This window comes from Talpa europaea (assembly GCF_964194135.1).
Source record: "Talpa europaea genome assembly, chromosome: 3".
Lineage (NCBI taxonomy): Eukaryota > Metazoa > Chordata > Mammalia > Eulipotyphla > Talpidae > Talpa > Talpa europaea.
Window position 1 is genome coordinate 28,532,937 of NC_140069.1, and position 19,380 is coordinate 28,552,316.

Consider the following 19,380-nt stretch of genomic DNA (forward strand, 5'->3'; position numbering starts at 1 on the left):
ACTGTGACAGAAAATTATAGACTTAAACCTAAAGATAATATAGTCATTCCTTGTTCCAATTGCACCAAGCAAATACCTCAATGTTTATGATGTTTTTATATAAATGCTTCTCTAAAATAAATGGCCCTAAATATGCTATAATTGAAATTTCCAGAATTTGAGAAGCCATAAAAAAATGCAGGTTTTTGGTTAGCTGTCTAAAGTAACACAACATCTAATGAAAAGCACGAAGTAATCCCAGAATAGGATGCATTTTACAAAGTCAAATTCAATAAAAGACAACATAATGTAATCAATGTGCTTTTCTTTATGAAATAGGTTCTTGGAGCAGGAACACTCATAAATAAAATTCTCGCTCCATCAGAACATCATAATCCCAAGAATGGAAATTGCAGAAAAGAATTAACTTAAATCAATGAGACCTTGGTTGTTAACACTACTAGTTATATTCAGTAAGAATGCTAAAAAATAAAAAAAGCTATACACTTCAAATTTAATAAGTAATAAGCACTCCTGAGAAGTTCTGCTCTCCTTCTTCATGCAGTTTCAATTTTCATTTTGGACTTACAACATTTGGTGTGGTATTATTAAATATGTTTATGCATTAATTTTCTGCTTGATTTCCAAATCCATACCAAAAAGGGAGCCAGGATTGTAGATGTTGAACTATTTTCCCACACCTCCTTAAGCCAAATTCTAAAATATACAGTTCAATTTTTTTTTCACTATTTTGCTGCAAGATGACCAAAATACTGAGTTTATTTTCCTTGCTAAATTTATCTTTGTTCATCTGGAAGAGCAAATACTTCCAGTCCTTCATCCTTGGCCTGTGTTTGAGTTCAGGGATGATCACAATTCTGGCCACATTGCTATTCTCCTTATCAAAATAACTTGAGAGTTCTTGTTCAATAACAAAACTTCCCAAAGGGCTAAACACTTCCACCACTGTTTGTACTTAAGTCAACAGTAACAAGTGACCTGCTGTGCTATCTACTATCTTCTCTCTCACTATTTCTATAGAAGGGTGGGGGAAATGATTAACTGTTTATTTAAGCCTCTCACTCACATTCTGCCACCACCCAGACTGACATTCAGGGAGTCATAGCTATAGTCACTGAAAAGTATGGTGCTGCGTATCATCGAATCAATATGAAAATTACTCATAGTTTAAAGCGTAAATCATCAAAGGATCAAACAAACACTTCTCGCTACTCAATAAAACAAGTGTTAGAATATGCTTTTTAGAACTAAGTTCATTTGCAGTATATTTGCAGTCAATTTTAAATTAGTTTGGCCCAACACTGCAAGAAAAAGAATACTTGAAATAGTAAATATTTTTTAAAAATTTTAACTTCTTTGATCACAAATATTAGAAATTTAAAACAACATCAAAATTGCAAGTTCAAAGTCACTCCCAAATACGTAACTGGTATAAATAAGTGCAACAAATATAAGGTGACCTCAGATCAATAGGTTTGATTTATACAGTAAAACTATTTGAATTAAAGAAAAACACAAAATCAAGAATGTCAATAATTGGGACCCTGGAGACATTTTGATATTATTTTGAAATAGAAAAACTTTACAAACAACATATTTGTTAATTAGTATGTGACAGCTAAAAAAAATAACCCTTACCCTCATGCCTCTGATGTTCTATGTTATTTTATCTTTGTTCTTTCAACAGCTATTAATCTGATAACTGAAATGCTAAGATTTCCATATTTTGAACAAGTTTCCCGCTAAATGTTGGTAAGACCATCTAAAGATAAGTACTAAATGGCATAAGTCTACTTTTCAGGAGGGGTTTTTAAATTATTATTATTTAAAATTATTATGAGACTTAATTTTTTTGCTATTTTATTATTTTTAATTATGTTTACTAATTTAAATCAATGCATGTCTTAGAAGAATACACTCAAATCTCTCCAAATTGTATTCATACCACAACCATGAGTAAAGCTCTAATAAAAACTCTTCCATTACCCAGTGGGGTTCCCTGCCCCCTTTTTGCTTCCATTTTAACCTTCCCTGATAGTAGCTTAATCTTCAAAGATAAATTGAGAAAAAGTTTAACTAAATTTACCTTCTACAGGGTTGTTTGGAATAATGATTTGAGGAATATTAGCTTAGATTAACTGAAGTTGAGTAACAGAAAACTACAGTTTTTCTACTGCAGTTAACAAAAAAACCTCTTGGTCTAATATTTGCTTTTGTTTTAATGGAAAGTAAACGAATTTCAAACAATTATTGGTTATCAAGAAATGAATAACTTAAAGCGAGATTTTGGGTTTCTTTTTGAGAACTAGGTAGATTCAAACCAGGTTAATACATAGGTAAATAAAGAACGCAAGTAAAATTTTGCAATGAACCTTAGCTTCCAAACATGGAGATCATATGTCAATTTTTTTTTTAAATTTTAGGTTAAGCTGTATTCATTTGTTCAGCATTTTACATTTTTTCCAAAGTTTAAAATTATTTCTAGTATCACTGCTGTGAGTGAAAAAGACCACAATTAAATATATTACACATCTTGTATATATTATACAAGAAAGCTAAAGTGAGAAAATACTAAATCGTTTGCCTAAAATAAAATTTCAGCTGGAGGAATTTACTTTCAACAGCACAATACAGTCAATCATAATAACTGTCATTTCTATATCATCTTTATGAAAATCCAGATGCTCAAAATGTCATTTCATGTAACTGGCAGCTTCCAATAGTCCAACACTTTATCAATTCACCCCTAAGTAAAAAGAGTATGTAAATTAGCATGTATTTCTGTATGTGTCTATATATATTTACCTTGTTTATTATGAAAATAAGTTATCAAAAAGTTAGAGCTTTTAAAGGCAGCTGTTGTTGCTGGACTATCCTGTAAGCAAACTGACATAAAAATTATAATGAACAGGGCCTCCCTGTGGCACAGCAGTTGAGCGCTGGGTTGCAAAGCTGCCCGCAGCCTATGCAGCTCTGGTTCGATCCCCGGCTGCTCCCTGGCCACTGGAGGAGGGTCCCGCATGGCACGCAGACCTCTCCCGCCGCCCGCTGCTCCCCTCAGCAGTGTACTTTGGTCCTTCTGCCTGCTCTGCTCCCTGCTCTGGCTCTGGTGAATTCTCTCACCCTCCTGTGCTTCTGACTGTACCCAGTGCTTGTATAGATAAATAAATAAATAAATAAATCTTAGAAACAAAACAAAAAAATTAAAAAAAAATTATAATGAATGTAATTACCTAATGCTTCATTTTCTTGAACATTTACTAGAAGAAAACCTTAGCTAGGTAAGATAAGTGTTGTTTTTGAGTGTGCAAGATTAAGTCTTATTTACCTTGAGTTCTGCTACGACTGTATAGCAGAAGACAGCGTTCTGGATATTAATACTTTTGTCTCTGAGAATTAGCATTCTAGTCATAGGCTAAATTTCTCAGCCTACCTTTGGATTCTGTGTATATACATAGTCTTCCCCAAATATTATCAGTTCCTCTAAGGACAAAGTAAGGAAGTAGTAAAACTATTTCTGATCATAAACAAATAAACTTATACATACAAAACCTCAAGGAATCAACAAAACTAATGAATTAGGGGCCTCCCCTGGTGGCGCAGGCAGTTGAGCGTGGTGCTGTGAAGCTGTTGGCAGCCTCTGCAGTGCGGATTCAATCCCGGCCTACCGGCAAGATAATCACATGGTGCGGCAGACCTCTAAAGTCTCACCCACTGCTCCCCTCAGCAGTGTATTACAGTCAATCTGTCTGTTCTGCTCCCCACTCTCTGGTGAATTCTCTCACCCTCCCACACATCTAGCCTGTACCCCAGTTCTTATATAAATAAACCTTTAAAAAAAAACTAATGAATTAATTCAACAAGGTTTCAGGATACAAAGCCAAAACATAAAAGTCAGTTGAATTTTAAACACCAACAGTGAACAATCAGAAATTAATACAGCAATTCTATTTATAATAGCATAAAAATGAATAAAATCATGATAAATATAACAAAGTGAGACTTGTATACTAAAAAGTACAAAATATTTCCAAAGAAATTACAAAAGATGCAAATAAAAAGATTTACAATTTTCATAGACCAGAGATTTAATATTAAGAGATATTGTTCACTGAGTACAGAATTTCATTTGGGTAAGTTCTAGAGATGAATGATGGTAATAGCTGTATAAGAAACATTACTTTATTAAATACTACATCATGGACATTTAAAAATGGTTAATTTTATAGTATGTATATTTTACCACAATGAAAATTTGATGTAAAGCTAAATGGGTCATAAAATAATATTTTTTCACTAACAAAAAATATGTATTTTTTTCATCTATAATAAATGTGTTTTATTTTATCTAAATTGAGCCACTGGAGTAAGATATTTTAATCTTTTTTTTTAAGATATATTTATTTATACAAGTAAATCTATAATCTTGAAAGATACTTTATTCAATACTGATCTGATTTTTTGACTCAAAAAAGCACATTTCTGTTATTTGTATATGATTTGTTTCGTGCTAGCATATGAATAGTCTCAAATTATAGTGGCATTTAATAGTATCCTGAATGTGTTAAAATATATTTAAAAGTCTTGGCAGAGAATGTAGGTACCAAAGGGAAAATCAGAGTAGTATATTGAGTTTCCATAGTAACCTTTCAAACAAGAAAAAAACAATGTTAGTCATTTATTTTCTCTGTGGTATATATATTTTCTTCCTGGAGCAAACTTGCTAAACTGTGTCTGCTACTTCCTTAATTGTTGTCATAGATTCTCTCTTAGTTTTCCCTAAGAATTGTCTCCCTTTGACTTCAGTGTAATAATTTTGAGTTTGACAAACCTATACTGCTGTATTATTTAAAAGGAAACTGTTGGGAAGATTATTTAGATCAGCAACTTCATTTTATGTATTAGGAAATTGAAGTAGTGCATTAAAGTTAGTGTGATGCAAAGTAGGGTCAGCTCATCTTAGCATGATTCTACATTAATGGAATTTATGAAAGAAACATTGATGTAGACAACTTGAGCTTTATTCTCTTCAATGTGTCACATTATTTAACCTTTATGCCTACTTACAGAGAGATCACTGTTTCAGAAATTCACTTCACCAACAATATCACTTGTGGTATTTAACACAGAAGTATATAAGTCTATTTGTTTCCGTTGCATTCACAGTAACTATATGCAGTTGACTACTTCATACTGAAATATAATTGCACCTTAAATTATGTATTTATTCATTCTTTATATTTTTAAAATATTACCTATTTTTAAAATCACATGTCTATGCATTGATAGTTATACTATTCTTAATTTTTATTTCAGGATAATAAAGTGAGTATTTTAAGATATTTTTTATAGAAAGGGTGGACTAGCACGCTGAGTGAGATTAAAATATCAAATGAAAAGAAAGACTCAGAAAGAAGAAGTAGAGGAGTCTGGTCAAAATTAAAAGCCACTAATCAAAAGACAGCAATAACACTGTGGTTTAAAACTGGACAGAGGGCCTCCATGGTGCCACAAGGGGTTAACCAACAGCACTGTGAAGCTATCCACAGCCTTTGCAGCTCTGAGTTTGATCCCTGGCCAGCCAGGGAGCTACCCACATGGCGCAGCAGACCTCTCCTGACTCACCCGCTGTTCCCCTCAGCAGTGTATTTCAGTTGATCTGCCTGTTCTACTCCCCACTTTGTCTCTGGTGAATCCTCTCACTCCCTGCAACTCTGGCCAGTACCCCAGTTCTTGTATACATAAATAAATAAATCTTTTTTAAAAAATTAAAACTCAACAGAGACAGAACAGGGGAAGGAGGAGCAGAAGCCTCCTTTTCAGTCAGCTGCTAAGTTTCCATACTTCTGAAAAAGCACACCTTGAGATGCGCTCAGTTTTTACCACATATAAGAAACCCCACTGTCCTGAACTATCCCCTTCCCTACAAACAAATTATTAAAACATTTGGTCTAAAAGGACTAACATACGTTCATTGCTACCACAAATTCCACAGAGGTGAGTCCATCTTCATTCTCAATCCTTAAATGAAAATGTGTGTTATATATCACCGTTCACTTAGTAATAGAATTTTTCAGAAACACTTACCTCAGTTGTAGTTCCAACATCAGCAGATGGGCTGCATGTACTAGTATCTGGAGGAGCTGTGCCTATACTACTTCTAACTGGAGAACTAGGCACAGCCCCGACCATGGCCTCTGGATAAGTTGAAGAAGGACTGAAATTACCTCTTTTCTGAATCTTATTCCAGACCTTATTCATGGTATCAGTAAGTTCATACAAGAGCTGCACCTGAGAAGAAAACAAAAGGAAAAAGAAGTCTTTTTAACTTCTATTCAAAATTCACTAAAATACTAAATGAGAGAAAATTAAAACAAACCAGAGAGACAAGCACCTATGAAATAAAGACCTACTAACATGTTTCTGATCATATTATATAATTATCTCTGATTTATCTTTACTATATAGTATATAGTCTATAATTATATATATGATTATACATATTTTTTATGACACTATGATTCTGGTAAGATGTGAGGAGAAAAATAATTCGTACAATAAATTTATTATTTTAAGCATTTATAGTGATCTGCATTGAAGTAGGTATAGTGGACTTGTTCACACTTGAGCCACGAGTATGATATTTTAGAAGTGATTATGCATTTTTATGGGAAAATAATGGTAACATAACAGCTAGTTATGGGAGTTTTCCTTTAATAAATTAAATAAACACAAAGAAATGCTTCTTAGACAGGGGTAAGGATCAAAATTACAAATCAAATAATCCCAATACATATGGTTAATTAGTGATATTTGAAATAATTACCACTCTTATTACTGAATTTCCGTATCTAAATTTTCTCTATTTTTCAGCAGAGTGAATCTGAAACTATATTTCTTGCCCAACAAAATAAAGAGTAAAAGAATGATATAAACTAGTAAAAGGAAAATGTTACATATGAGAGTTTTCTACAGATAAAAACAAACTATCCAACCGACTTTCCCCCTTGGATTTGTCATTCCAATATTCAGAGAAAAAATTGTTTAACTTGCACATTGTTTGACTAGGTTCTAAGATATTTACACAAGATTTCATAAATAAGCATTAATCATGGAATTTGTATGACAACATATTGCCATATACTATATAAAACAAGCCCAAGGAAAAAATGCAAACACAATATATAAGCAAATCCACAGCTGGATACCATATTCTGCTTGCCACTGGGAACAAAAAGCAAAATTCTCATATTTATAAGAAGTTTCAGCCCCAGGACACATTCAAATGATAAAGCTGGCTTCTTATGTGGACAGAACAGATGCATAAAAACACTACTGTCAATCCTTATTTGATATAAAACAGTACTTGCATTACAGTTTCCTCCTGCTTTTTATGTGATTAACTCTCAAATCTCAGGTTATAGCCGTTTTTATTAACAAAAAGTAATCTAATGATTAGAGATCTTATAAAACACTTCTAAGAAAAACTTTAGTTCAAATTATTTTTCCTTCACAATTATAAGTTCTCTCTATAAGAAAATAATTTTGTTGTGAACCAAAATCTTTAAAAGATTTAACACTTCCTTAAACAATTAGAATTGACAAGTATGAAAAGGATAAACAAATAAACAAACAGGTTCTAAATAGTTTTAAGGGCAAAGGTTAATTTACTTAGAGAACTGATGTTGTTTTTATTGTCACAACTTAGGTTTCATTTAACTATTACCATTAAGTAATAACATATGGATATCACCAAGTACACTGAGTATGTAAAACTGCCAAGTAAACACCTAAATAAACTTTGACCTTTTTTTCAAAAAAAAAAAGTGTCGCTTGCACAGAATTCAGACTTTCCAAATTTAAAGGTTAAAATAAAAGATAAAAAATTCAAAGATAAAATTCAAAGATAAATGTTGAACATTAATCTTTCAAGCTGTATTGAAAACTGTGCCAACTAAAGTCACAAATGAACTATAATGACTTGTCTATATAATGCCTAAAATTAAAAAGGCTAACCATACCAAGTATTGGTGAGGGTGTGGAGCAACTGAAACTATTTAATGGTGATGGAAATGTAAAATTTAGGATATTGTTTGGCAATTTCTGAAACAGACATATGCCTACCATACGATCCAGTGATTTCACTCCTGTTTGCCTAAGAAAAATTAAAGTCTATGTACACATGAAGACTGTATACAAATGCTCAGAGCAATTTTATTTGTAATAGCTTAAAAATGAAAAAAAAATCTCAAAAGCTTATCAGTAAATGGATGAAAAAAAATTTAATTTTATCCATAATAGACTGATACATAGAAATAAAGTATAGGGTCATGTGAAAACACGGATTGATCTCAAATAATTCACCGAAGTGAAGGTAGCTAGAAAAAGAGAGACGAGAGGAAATGAATACAACCATGATTCCATTATATAGAATTCTAGAGAATGAAAGTTAATCTATGATGACAAAACCATTGGTAGCCTCAGACTGGGGGAGGAGTGAAAGGCACAAAGAAACTACTGAGGATCGTGATTATCTTTAATTGTGGAAATTAAAGATTATGGGTATAGAAATGCCAACCCCTGTCAAATCAGATAACTGAACTTTGTGTAGTTATTGTATTGAAGTTTACTCCAATAAAACTTTTTTTTAAGTCTCTAAAAAATAAGAACTATGTGAAGAAGTTTTCCATGAGTTCTGCATGAAGGTTACTGAGTATCAATAATACAATGAGTATCAAATACTGACCGAATAACAATATATAACATCTTGTTTAAAAATTAATTTCACACACACATTATCTCATTTAATCTCATTTAATCATTTTCTCACTTAATCAGAAAAGAAACTTAATTAGATGGGAGAGAATGAGATAAACATCTGGGTGAGACATTTCTGAAGGATGCACAGCACTTAAGGAATATAAAGAGTAATTTCAGTCATAAGAATAGCAAAAGCAAAAAATCAAGAGCTAAAAATGATCAAGACAGGGCAGAGAGGGAATGAAAAGTACTACCTAATTAGGGTCAAAGAATTTGTTTTGCAAGGCACTAGGAGACAGACTCAGGCTGCACATTAATTATCAGTAGAAAATAAGAAAAAATATGGTCATACAATGTCAGTGGAAAGAGAAGATGAACGGGATTTCAACAATTACTGATCATGTTGAACAGTGCAAAGAACTCTAAATGAATATAAATTTAGAAAGATCATTTCATTTGATATTTAGGTTGTTTTGAAACATTTGGAATGTAAATAGTTTAGAATCTCAGTTTCAAAAGAAAATGATCTTGCAAAAAAACTTTTTATATAGGGCATTACACTACTTTATCTAATTTTGCTTAAGGTAAAAATATAAATCAGGAGTTGGGAGAAACTGAAAATGAGTGAGTTTACAATTACACAAATTCAGTTTTGACTGAACTTAACGCCAGTGTTCTCAGTAATCCACATTACATTACTTTAATGAAAACAAAACAGAACTCACAGAAAAAATAACTATAAGTAAATCAGTAAGAAAAGAGTATAAAACTCATTCTTTTGTAGCTTCACAAACCCAAAAATGCAAAGACAGTTCTATGTTCCTGGGAATGCCCTATAGGAAGGAAAATATATCAACATGTTGGCTGAGGCAAAATCGAAATGTTATTATATTAAATAGAGGATTCCACAGGTTCCTTTAATGAGTAGTGCCTAAAGATATTAAAGAGGATTGGGTAACTTTGGTAAAACAGTTAAGATAAAGGGCAGGGTTAATGGAAACCACTCCCAGGAACAAAAACTATGCTAAATATAGTGTCTAAAAACTACTGATAAACAATGAGTGCTAGATACTAACAGAGAAGTGACAGTGACTTTGCTCTGGGTCTCCTAAATATAAAGTTTGAACTACAATTCCACATGGTGATATTTGTATTTCACGAGTCCATGATACTCTTTTTATAAGGTAGGTCACCCAGAAAATAAAGAAACATATAGCTATATCTCACTAAGAAAAAAACATTTTTGGCAAAAGATGCCATAAAGTTTAAAGGAAAATAGTCATGTAACAGATACAAGGTTTGTATTTACAAAGTTAAGGGAGCTCTTCAAATTGCTAAGAAATTGATTAGAAAAAACTGGGCAAATGAATTATCAATTCATAAAATAGCAAATTCACTAGCAAATAAACATTCAGAAACTGTTCCAATATTATCAGTAATTAAGAAAATACAAATTAATGTAAGCAATATAAATTGTTATAAACTCAATGGCCAACAGACATTTGAAAAGATACTCAAATGCCTGGTTTTATTTCCCTTCAGCATGAAGAACATTCTTTATGATTTCTTGTAGTGCAGTTCTACTGGTGATTGATTATTTTATGTGAAAATGTCTATATTAGTCTTCATTCATAAACATTATTTTCCAATTTAAAATTCTGTGACTCTTATTTTTAGTTTCATAATTCAAAGATGCTGTTCTTCTGACCTCTTTAGTTTCTTATGAGAATTAAGCTGATAATAAAATTTTGGTTGTCTTGTATATCATGTGGCGGTTTTCTCATAACATTTTTAAGATTTGCTTTTTATCTACAACTTTCAACAGTTGGATTATGATGTGTGTAAGCACAGCCTTCTCCATGCCTTTATCTTATCATCTTCATTTCCCTCATTTCTGACTTATATGCAGTACTCAATAAATATTTACTGAATTCACTTGGGAACAAAAATCAAGTCATCCTTAATTTTGACAGAACTCAGGGGGAATCTGGAAGTACAGGGTAACATAACCACTCCCAAGAAAGAGGTTTATTAGGAGTCTCATGTTTTGTCACTAAAGTTTAGGTTAACCTGGCACACAAGACTATTAAAGAGTATTAACTCCTGAGCAACTCTGAGGATACACTCATTCTTCAAAATGCTCTGTTTTCTGACTTCAAATCCCTTCAGGATGCCAGTTTAATTCCAGAAGGGATTTTCAAAGGTATTTTAAAATACATCTCATGAAGATATCACTTAAACTTCCAACAACCTTGTGATTATCTTTGGTTATAACTGGAAAAAAAAAAAAAGAACAGATTTTAAAGTGAAATTACATGAAGATATAAGTGTTACATTTTAGGTAAGAAAGGATTCTCAAGGCATGAGCTTCATTTCATCTTGGTTGAATTCTCAAACAAAAAAATGTTGTTGATACCTGGTAGGCAGTAATAAGGAGGCTCTGGAAGCCCGGTGATTGTGTCAAGGACAAAAAGAAGAAGCAGGCATAGGAAGGAAACACCAAGACAAACACAAGCTTGTTATTTAAGCCAAATATGTTGAGTTGATATATCTTAGTATCAAGGCATTAAAACAATAAATCCTGAGCCTAGTTTTAAAGGTGAGTATCGTGGAATTCTCGCCGGCTGGGATGGAATCTGCGCTGCAGAGGCTGTGGACAGTTTCACAGTGCTGTGCTCAACCTGCTGCGCCACCGGGGAGGCCCACAACTGATTTTTTTCATACATTAATCTTGTCTCCTGCTACCCTGATAAAAGTTTATTAATTTTTTAAATTCGTCTGAGATTTTCTAGAAAGCACTTTATCATCTACAAATAGGGACCATTTTAATTTTTCTTATCTTTTTAAAAAAGATACTAGGGTACAGGCCAGAGGTGTGGGGGGTGAGAGGATTCACCAGAGACAGTAAGGGGAACAGAACAGGCAGATTGACTGAAAATACGCTGCCAAGGGGAGCAATGGGCAAGACAGGAGAGGTCTGTTGCGCCATGTGGATAGCTCCCTGGCCGTCTACAGATCGACTCATGCTGCAGAGGCTGTGGATAGCTTCACAATGCTGTGCTTAACCCCTTGTGCCACCAGGGAGGCTCCTAATTTGATATAGAATAGTTGTTGAAAGGAAGCATTCTGGGCTTTTTCCTGGTAGCAGTGGAAAACAAATCAATATTTTTCCATTAAATATAAAGTGGATATTTGGTTTCGCGAATGTCCTTTATCAGTTTCAAAACATTAACAATTTGTTGAGAAAGTTGATTTCAAATGGGTGCTAAATTTTTTAAAATATCTTTTAAATATATTTTAAATATTGACATTATCATGATTTTTCTCTTTTGTTAATATAGATTATACTGAATGTTTTTTGTAAATTAAACCACATTTGAATTTCTAACATGAACTATTTTGTCATTATTTGTCAATCTTTTTTATATATGTTATATTTGATTTGCCAATATTTAAGAATTTTTAAATCTTTTTCATTAATGATTTTGATTTCTGACTTCATTTTTTTGTTAGTGTTTTTCAGAATTTAGTACTAGTTTTATGCTGAATTCATAAAACAACTTAGGCAGGGAATCTTTACACTCTACAGCTAGGGAAAAAAATGTAGGATTTGTGATAATAAGCTCTCCATTCCTTATACTAGTGAATTTTGTATTCTGATTTTTTTCCTTACTTTCAATCATCACTGGTCTTATTTTTATTAGTTTATTCCTTTTACTTACTTTCAATTTATCTTGTTCCTTTCTTAGCTTAATAAAGTGGAACCTAAGTGGATGATTTAAGATCTACCTTTATAATATGAGTACAAAAAACTGTTTCTCTCTAAACACTACTTTATCTGTATCTGCTTTTATGTCATACAATCAAAATATTTTCTGATTTCTAACAACTTTGACTGATTCATAAGGAATTTAGAAGAATGGTGTTTTGTGTTATTTAATATAAGCTATTGTTATTTAATAATATATTGTTATTTAATATAAGTAACTATTTTCTCCATATTTTTGTCTCCAGTTACATAATTTTTTCTTGTAGCTGTTTTAACAATCACCGAGAGAGATGGTAAAATTGTCTGCTATCATTACAGAACTATCTATTTTTTTCCCTTTAGTTTTATCAATTCTCTTTTCATGTCCCTCTTTATCTCTGGTAATGCTCTTTTTTGTAAGTATACATTATCTGACACTAAAGTAAGCAAGCCCAGCTTTCTTATGCTATTTATAAGGTACATTTTTTTCCTGTACATTTATTTATATCTACCTCTTTATATTTCAAGTGTTTCTCCTTTAGGCAATAAATAGTAGAGTCTTACTTTTTTTCCATCACCCTATAAATCTCTGTCTTTTAATTGGGGTAGTTGGACCGGAGGTCAGAAAACTTTTTCAGCAAAGGGTCAGATAGTAATTACATGAGTCTTTGAATTGCTGATATTTATTTCTGTAGTTACAGTCTGACAGCAACCTTAGAGAATATGTAAAAAGTGCTATGGCCAAATTTAGAATGCAGTCTTACTTCACTGACTCCTGGTTATAGCCCTAGTTAAGATCCTTAACATTTAACGTAACCATTAATAAAGCTAGAACTGCTCTAACATTTTTTTTTTGTATTGTTTCTATGTTCTTTTTTGTAACTGTTACCATTTCCAAACATTAGATTCTGTGAATATTTCTTAGTGTTTCATCTTCATTGATGGGATTTTTGGATGTATCTCTTTGTATTTTTGCAATTTGTAAACTAGTTGCTCTAGGAGATTATAATGTGTGGAATATATGCAAAAACTTTTCAGTCTTCTGTTCTATTGTACCACTTCACAATAAATGTAGAAATCTGGCAACCATATAGGTTTCTTTAGCTCATCCCCAATTAATTTTAGAGTTACAGTTGTCTTGTAATTATATTTACGCACACTAAAAACCCTGTTGACATTGTTATACATTCTGCATTTCATAGTTTTATATATATATATATATATATATATATATATATATATATATATATATAAAGGTTCACAAGATACCAAGGTTTCATCTGGTATCATTTTACTTTACTCTGAAAAACTTGTATTAGCATTTCTTGTAGAGCAGAAATGCTGGTGATAAATTCTCTAAATGTCCCTTGATATGAAATGTGTTTTTTTCACTTTTATTTCTATCACTTGACAATTCTTTTCCATTAGCACTTCAGAAATTAAAAAAACCCATGTCTTCCTTCCTCTGGGCTGTTTTTATTTTTCTTTTTTTCCCTCTTTCATTGAGGTAGCATTGGTTTACAAGCCTGTATACATTTTAAGAGTTCGAGTTCACACCTCCTCAAAGGAAAGCACACCCAACACCCACAAAACACTGTAACTACCTATCACAGTACAATTAACTCCCTCCCTCTTTGCTTTCTGACGCCACTCTGGTAACTAAGTTATATTGTCTGATTACAAGGGTTTGTGTCGATTTCATTTTGTTTATTCCTTAGTTTTGTTTTCCCCCTTCTGACTTATTCACACGGCATAGTCCCCTCCATTTCTATCCATGTTGTTCCAAAGGGCAAAATTTCATATTTTTTTTAACAGCTAAGTGGTACTCCATTGTGTATATATATCAAATCATCCTTATCCATTCATCTTCATTCGGGCCCTAAGGTTGTTGTAACCTGGCAATTTAATTAGTGCTATGGGAACTAGGACTGCATATATTCCTTTGCATTACTGTTTTTGTGTTCTTCCGATACCAAGGAGTAGAATTCCTAGATCACATGGGAGATCTATTTTTTTTTTTAAAGATTTATTTCATACAAGAACCAGGGTACAGGCCAGGATGTGCGGGAGGGCAAGAGGCTTCACCAGAGACAGAACGGGGACTAGAACAAGCAGACTGACGAAACACACTGCTGAGGGGAGCAGCGGGCGAGACAGGAGAGGTCTGCCCTGCCATGTGGGACCCTCGCCGGTGGCCGGCGATTGAACCGACGCTGCAGAGGCAGTGGGCAGCTTCGCAGCCTAGCGCTCAACCGCTGCGCCACCAGGGGAGGCCCGAGATCTATTTTTAATGTTTTGAGAAACCCACACTGGTTTCATAGGGGCTGGACCAGTCTACATTCCCACCAATATCATACAGAAGTTCCTTTTACTCCACATTCTCACGAACACTTGCAGTTTCTGATCTTTTTGATATGGGCCATTCTCACAGGTATGAGGTGGTAGCTGTGTTTCATTTTCATTTCCCTGATAAGTAATGATGAACAACTTTTAATTTGCTTGTTGACTATCTGTATGTCTTATTTGGAGAAATGTCTATTTTGCTCTTCTGCTCATTTTTTTTAATTGGGTTACTGCGAAATCTTGGATATTAGCCCCAAATTGGATGTATGATGTGCACATATATTTTTACATAATTACTTCGGATATTCAGAGTCTTTCTGTAGTTCCATATATATTTCAGTAATGCATGCTCTATTTCTTTGAAGAATACCATTGAAATTTTGATAGGGATTTCATTGAATCTGCATATTACTTTGGGCAAAATCACCATCAGAATATTGTTGATTCTATTAATCCATAAGCAAAAAGCATTCCTTCATATCTTCATGACTTCTTCTATTTCTTTTAATTAAATCTTACAGTTTTAACCAGGATGTCCACCTCCTTTGTTAAGTCTATTCCAAGGTATTTAACTCCTTTTAATGCTATAAGAGGGATTGTTGTTATGATTTGTTTCCCTTCTAGCTTGTTGTATTACTAAAAGGCATCAAATTTTTGTACATTGGTGTTGTAAACAGTAACTTAAATCATTGGTGTTTTTATGTATAATATCAAGTAGTCTTCAAATAATGAATTCTGCTTCTTCTTTACCAATTTGCATTCTGCTTATTTTCTATTTCTTGCCTAACTGCTCTGAGGACTTCCAATACTCTGTTAAACAATAGTGGTGAAAATGGACATTTTTGTCTTGTACCTAAGTTTGAGGAAAAAAATTCAGCTTTACTGAATATATTAGATGTAGGTTTGTCATATATGGCCTTTATTATGTCTTCTATCCCTATTTTATTGAGAGTTTTTTTTTATAAGATTTATTTTTTATTTATACAATAGCTGGGGTACAGGCCAGCGGCGCGGGAAGGTGAGAGGATTCACCAGAGACAGAGTGGGGAGCAGAACAGGCAGACAGAGAGAAAGCACTGCTAAGGGGAACAGTGGGCGTGACAGGAGAGGTCTGCTGCACCCTGTGGGAATCTCCCAGGAAGGCTGAGAATTGAACTCATGCTGTGGAGGCTGTGGACAGCTTCACAGCACTATGCTCAACCCAGTGCCACCGGTGAGGTCCCCGAGGGTTTTGTAAAACTCATAAATGGATGTTGAATCTGTCAAATGCTTTCTCTGCATCTATTGACATGTCCCTATCATTTTTATCTTTGCCTTTGTTAATGTGCTTTATTACAGTGACTGATTTTCATATTTTGAACTATCTCTGCATCTTTAGAATACCACATGCTCATTATGTATAATCATTTCAATGTCTAGTTGAATTTAGGTTGCTAATATTTGTTGAGGGTTATTGCATCTATGTTCACAGCAATATCGGTATTCTATTTTTTCGTCATGTCCTTGTCTGCTCTAGGTAACAGTGAAATGTTGGCCTCATAATATATGTTAGAAGCATTCACTCCTCTTCAAGATTTATGTATTTATTTGTTTGTTTGTTTGTTTGTTTATTTTTGAAGAGAGCTCCAGGGAGACCCCTTTGGGCATGAGAGAGAGCCTCCAGGTGGTATGGGTGGGAGGGGCCCATATAGGTTTTATTTATTTTTTAAGCATTTATTTTTTTATTTGTACAAGCACTGGGTACAGTCAGAAGTGCGGGAGGGTGAGAGAATTCACCAGAGCCAGGGCAGAGAGCAGAACAGGCAGATTGACACACTGCTGTGGGGAGTAGTGGGCGGCAGGAGATGTCTGTAAGCCATGTGGGACCCTCGCCTGGTGGCCAGGGATCGAACTGGCGCTGCAGAGGTCGTGGGCAGCTTTGCAACCCAGCGCTTAACCACTGTGCCACTGGGGAGGCCCTTCAAAATTTATTTTTTAAGAATTGGGACTGACTGTTTATTGGTTTGTCTTAAAGTATTAGTTGAACTCTATAATAAAGTCATGTGTTCCTTGGCTTTTGTTTTTTGGAAGATTTTGTATTATTGTTTTATCTCCTTGCTTGTTACTGTTTGGGTTTTCTATTTCCTCCTGATTCAGTCTCAGGAGGTAATATGATTCTAAGAATTTGTCCATTTGTTCTAGGTTATTCAATTTGCTGCATAAAGATGTTCACTGTTGTCTCTTACAAAGCTTTGTTTTCTGTGACACCTGTTGTGATTTTGCCTTTTTGTCCTCTGGCTTTTTTTTTAAAAAAAGATTTATTTATTTATTCATACAAGCACTGGGTATAGTCATAAGCACGGAGGGTGAGAGAATCCACCAGAACCAGAGCGGGGACCAGAACAGGCAGACTGACAAAGTACACTGCTGAGGGGAGCAGCCAGCGCACCAGGAGAGGTCTGTGCACCATGTGGGACCCTTGCCAGGGGCCAGGGATCGAACCGCCATTGCAGAGGCTGCAGGCAGCCTCGCAGTCCAGCGCTCAATGGCCACACCACTGGGGAGGCCCTGTCCTCTGGCTTTTAACGATAAATCTGTACTCATTCAAATCATTGTAAACCTACATATAATGTGTTTTTCCTTATGACTCCTTTGAAGATTATTATTTTTTTAAATTTACCCTTGGTTTTCAGTCTTTTAATCACAATGTATCTAACCATCTTTTCCTTTGAGTTTACCCTCAAAGAAAAACAGACCTGAGATTAGCTGAACTTGAATATGTAAAAGCCTATTTCTTTTTCCAAATTCAGAAGTTTTCTGCAATAATTAGTTCAATTTTTCAGGTCCACAATCTTTCTCTTTTCCTCCTAGTTCTCCAATAATACACATATTAAACATTTTGTACACAGGCACTGAGGTTAAGATCCTTTTTAACATTTTTTCTTATCCTCTCTGTTTATGAAATTTAATAATTTGTATGGCTCCAAGATCAAATTCAGTGACTCTCCCTTCTGTCATATCTGAACCTTCTCTAAGTCAATACAGTATGGTTTTCTCTTTCTCAGGTATTATTTTCTATTTTGATGTTCCATTTGATTCATTTTCATTTTGTACTTCTCTACTGAGATTGCGTCCCTTTTTTCAGTATACTTTCTTTTCACCTCATGAAATAATGATGGCACGTGCTTTAAAGTCTTCCTGTAGTTTTAAAACAAGATGGGAACATCCATTTATATGGTAGACAATTGTTAATTTTGCTTTATTTCCTGGAGTACATAGAAATAATCATTGGAGTAGGTGGGCTGAGGTGGGATTTCGCTATGCTATGATTGCATCTCTTATGCTTTCCATTTTAGCAACTTCTGCGATAAAGTATATAAAGAAGATGAATCTGTTTCTCTACAATTCGTTAGAGCTGTCACCCAGAAGTGCCATCAACTAGGCAGCTTGAAACGAGAGAAACTTATTAAATCACAATTCTGGAGGTTATAATCTGTACATAATCATGGTATCAGCAGGGACATCTTCCCTCTGAGTTTCTGAAAAGAATTCTTGTCTCCTCCTAGCTTCCAGTGGTAGCCAGCAGTTCTTGTTTACCTTGGTTTGTAGCTAGATTAGTCCAATCTCTGCTACATCTGCACAAGCTACTCTACGTGTCTGTATTATACCAGTCACAATGGATTAGGGCTCACCCACATGACCTCATTTTAACTTCACTATCTCTGTACAACAACAACATTACCAGATAGTCACAAACTGAAATAATCCAGGTTAGGAAGACTTCAACATCTTTTAGGGGGAACACAGTTCAACTCGTAACAGTTCCCTTCCTCTTGGAAATGTTTTTCAGCAACTATTGGCAGTAAATTCAAAGAATATTTCAAGAGAGAGTAAATAATTTCATAATAATTCTCTTGTATATTATTATGGGTCAAATACAATAGCAAATGACCATTAAATATTTAGTATTATTCAAAAGTATTTATTATTATTATAAAACAAATGACTTACAATAAAGGGCACACTTTTAGCTTTTAATGATGATGTTCATTTAATGTAGGCATCTTGTCATAATTCAGATTACATGCATGTAATTTTTATACTAAGGCCATCATGAATAATTGGCAGACCCAATCTTTTTTCCAAATAAATAAATGTAAAATCTATTACAGATGGTAGATAAAAAGAGACAGGGAAGAGAGAAGATAAAGAAGATAAAGCCAATAATGAGTATACCCACTATAAAATATGGAATCATATTGGAACCAACATTTTAAAAACTGGCTTGTAATCATAAATGGTAGAATAATCATAGATATATCAGTATTGACTGTCAAATCCAATAATGTTTTAAAAAGTAATGTTTTAAAACTATAACTTCAAATGGTATTCATATTGAAAATCTATGTAGAAAATATACAATAATATGCTTGAAGACAAAGAAACAATTAATTGTATAGAATTAATAACTTGCACAAATTCAAGTGATCTGAGTTCACACTAAATTGTAAAATTGCAGAATAAACATATTTAGCTTATTTCAACTGACA

At 33.6% G+C, this 19,380-nt stretch overlaps 1 protein-coding gene across 4 annotated transcripts in view; it reads right to left on the reverse strand.

The window, feature by feature from the left end:
- VPS13B (vacuolar protein sorting 13 homolog B) overlaps window positions 1-19,380 on the reverse strand; it is a gene marked incomplete at both ends in the record, with an annotated part of 598,760 nt that overhangs the window by 292,888 nt on the left and 286,492 nt on the right. For all 4 annotated transcript variants that reach the window (XM_084230016.1, XM_084230015.1, XM_084230017.1 and 1 more), the window contains one exon: window positions 6,088-6,291. In XM_084230016.1, coding sequence (XP_084086142.1) covers window positions 6,088-6,291 — 204 coding nt within the window. The remainder of the gene's footprint in view (window positions 1-6,087; window positions 6,292-19,380) is intronic.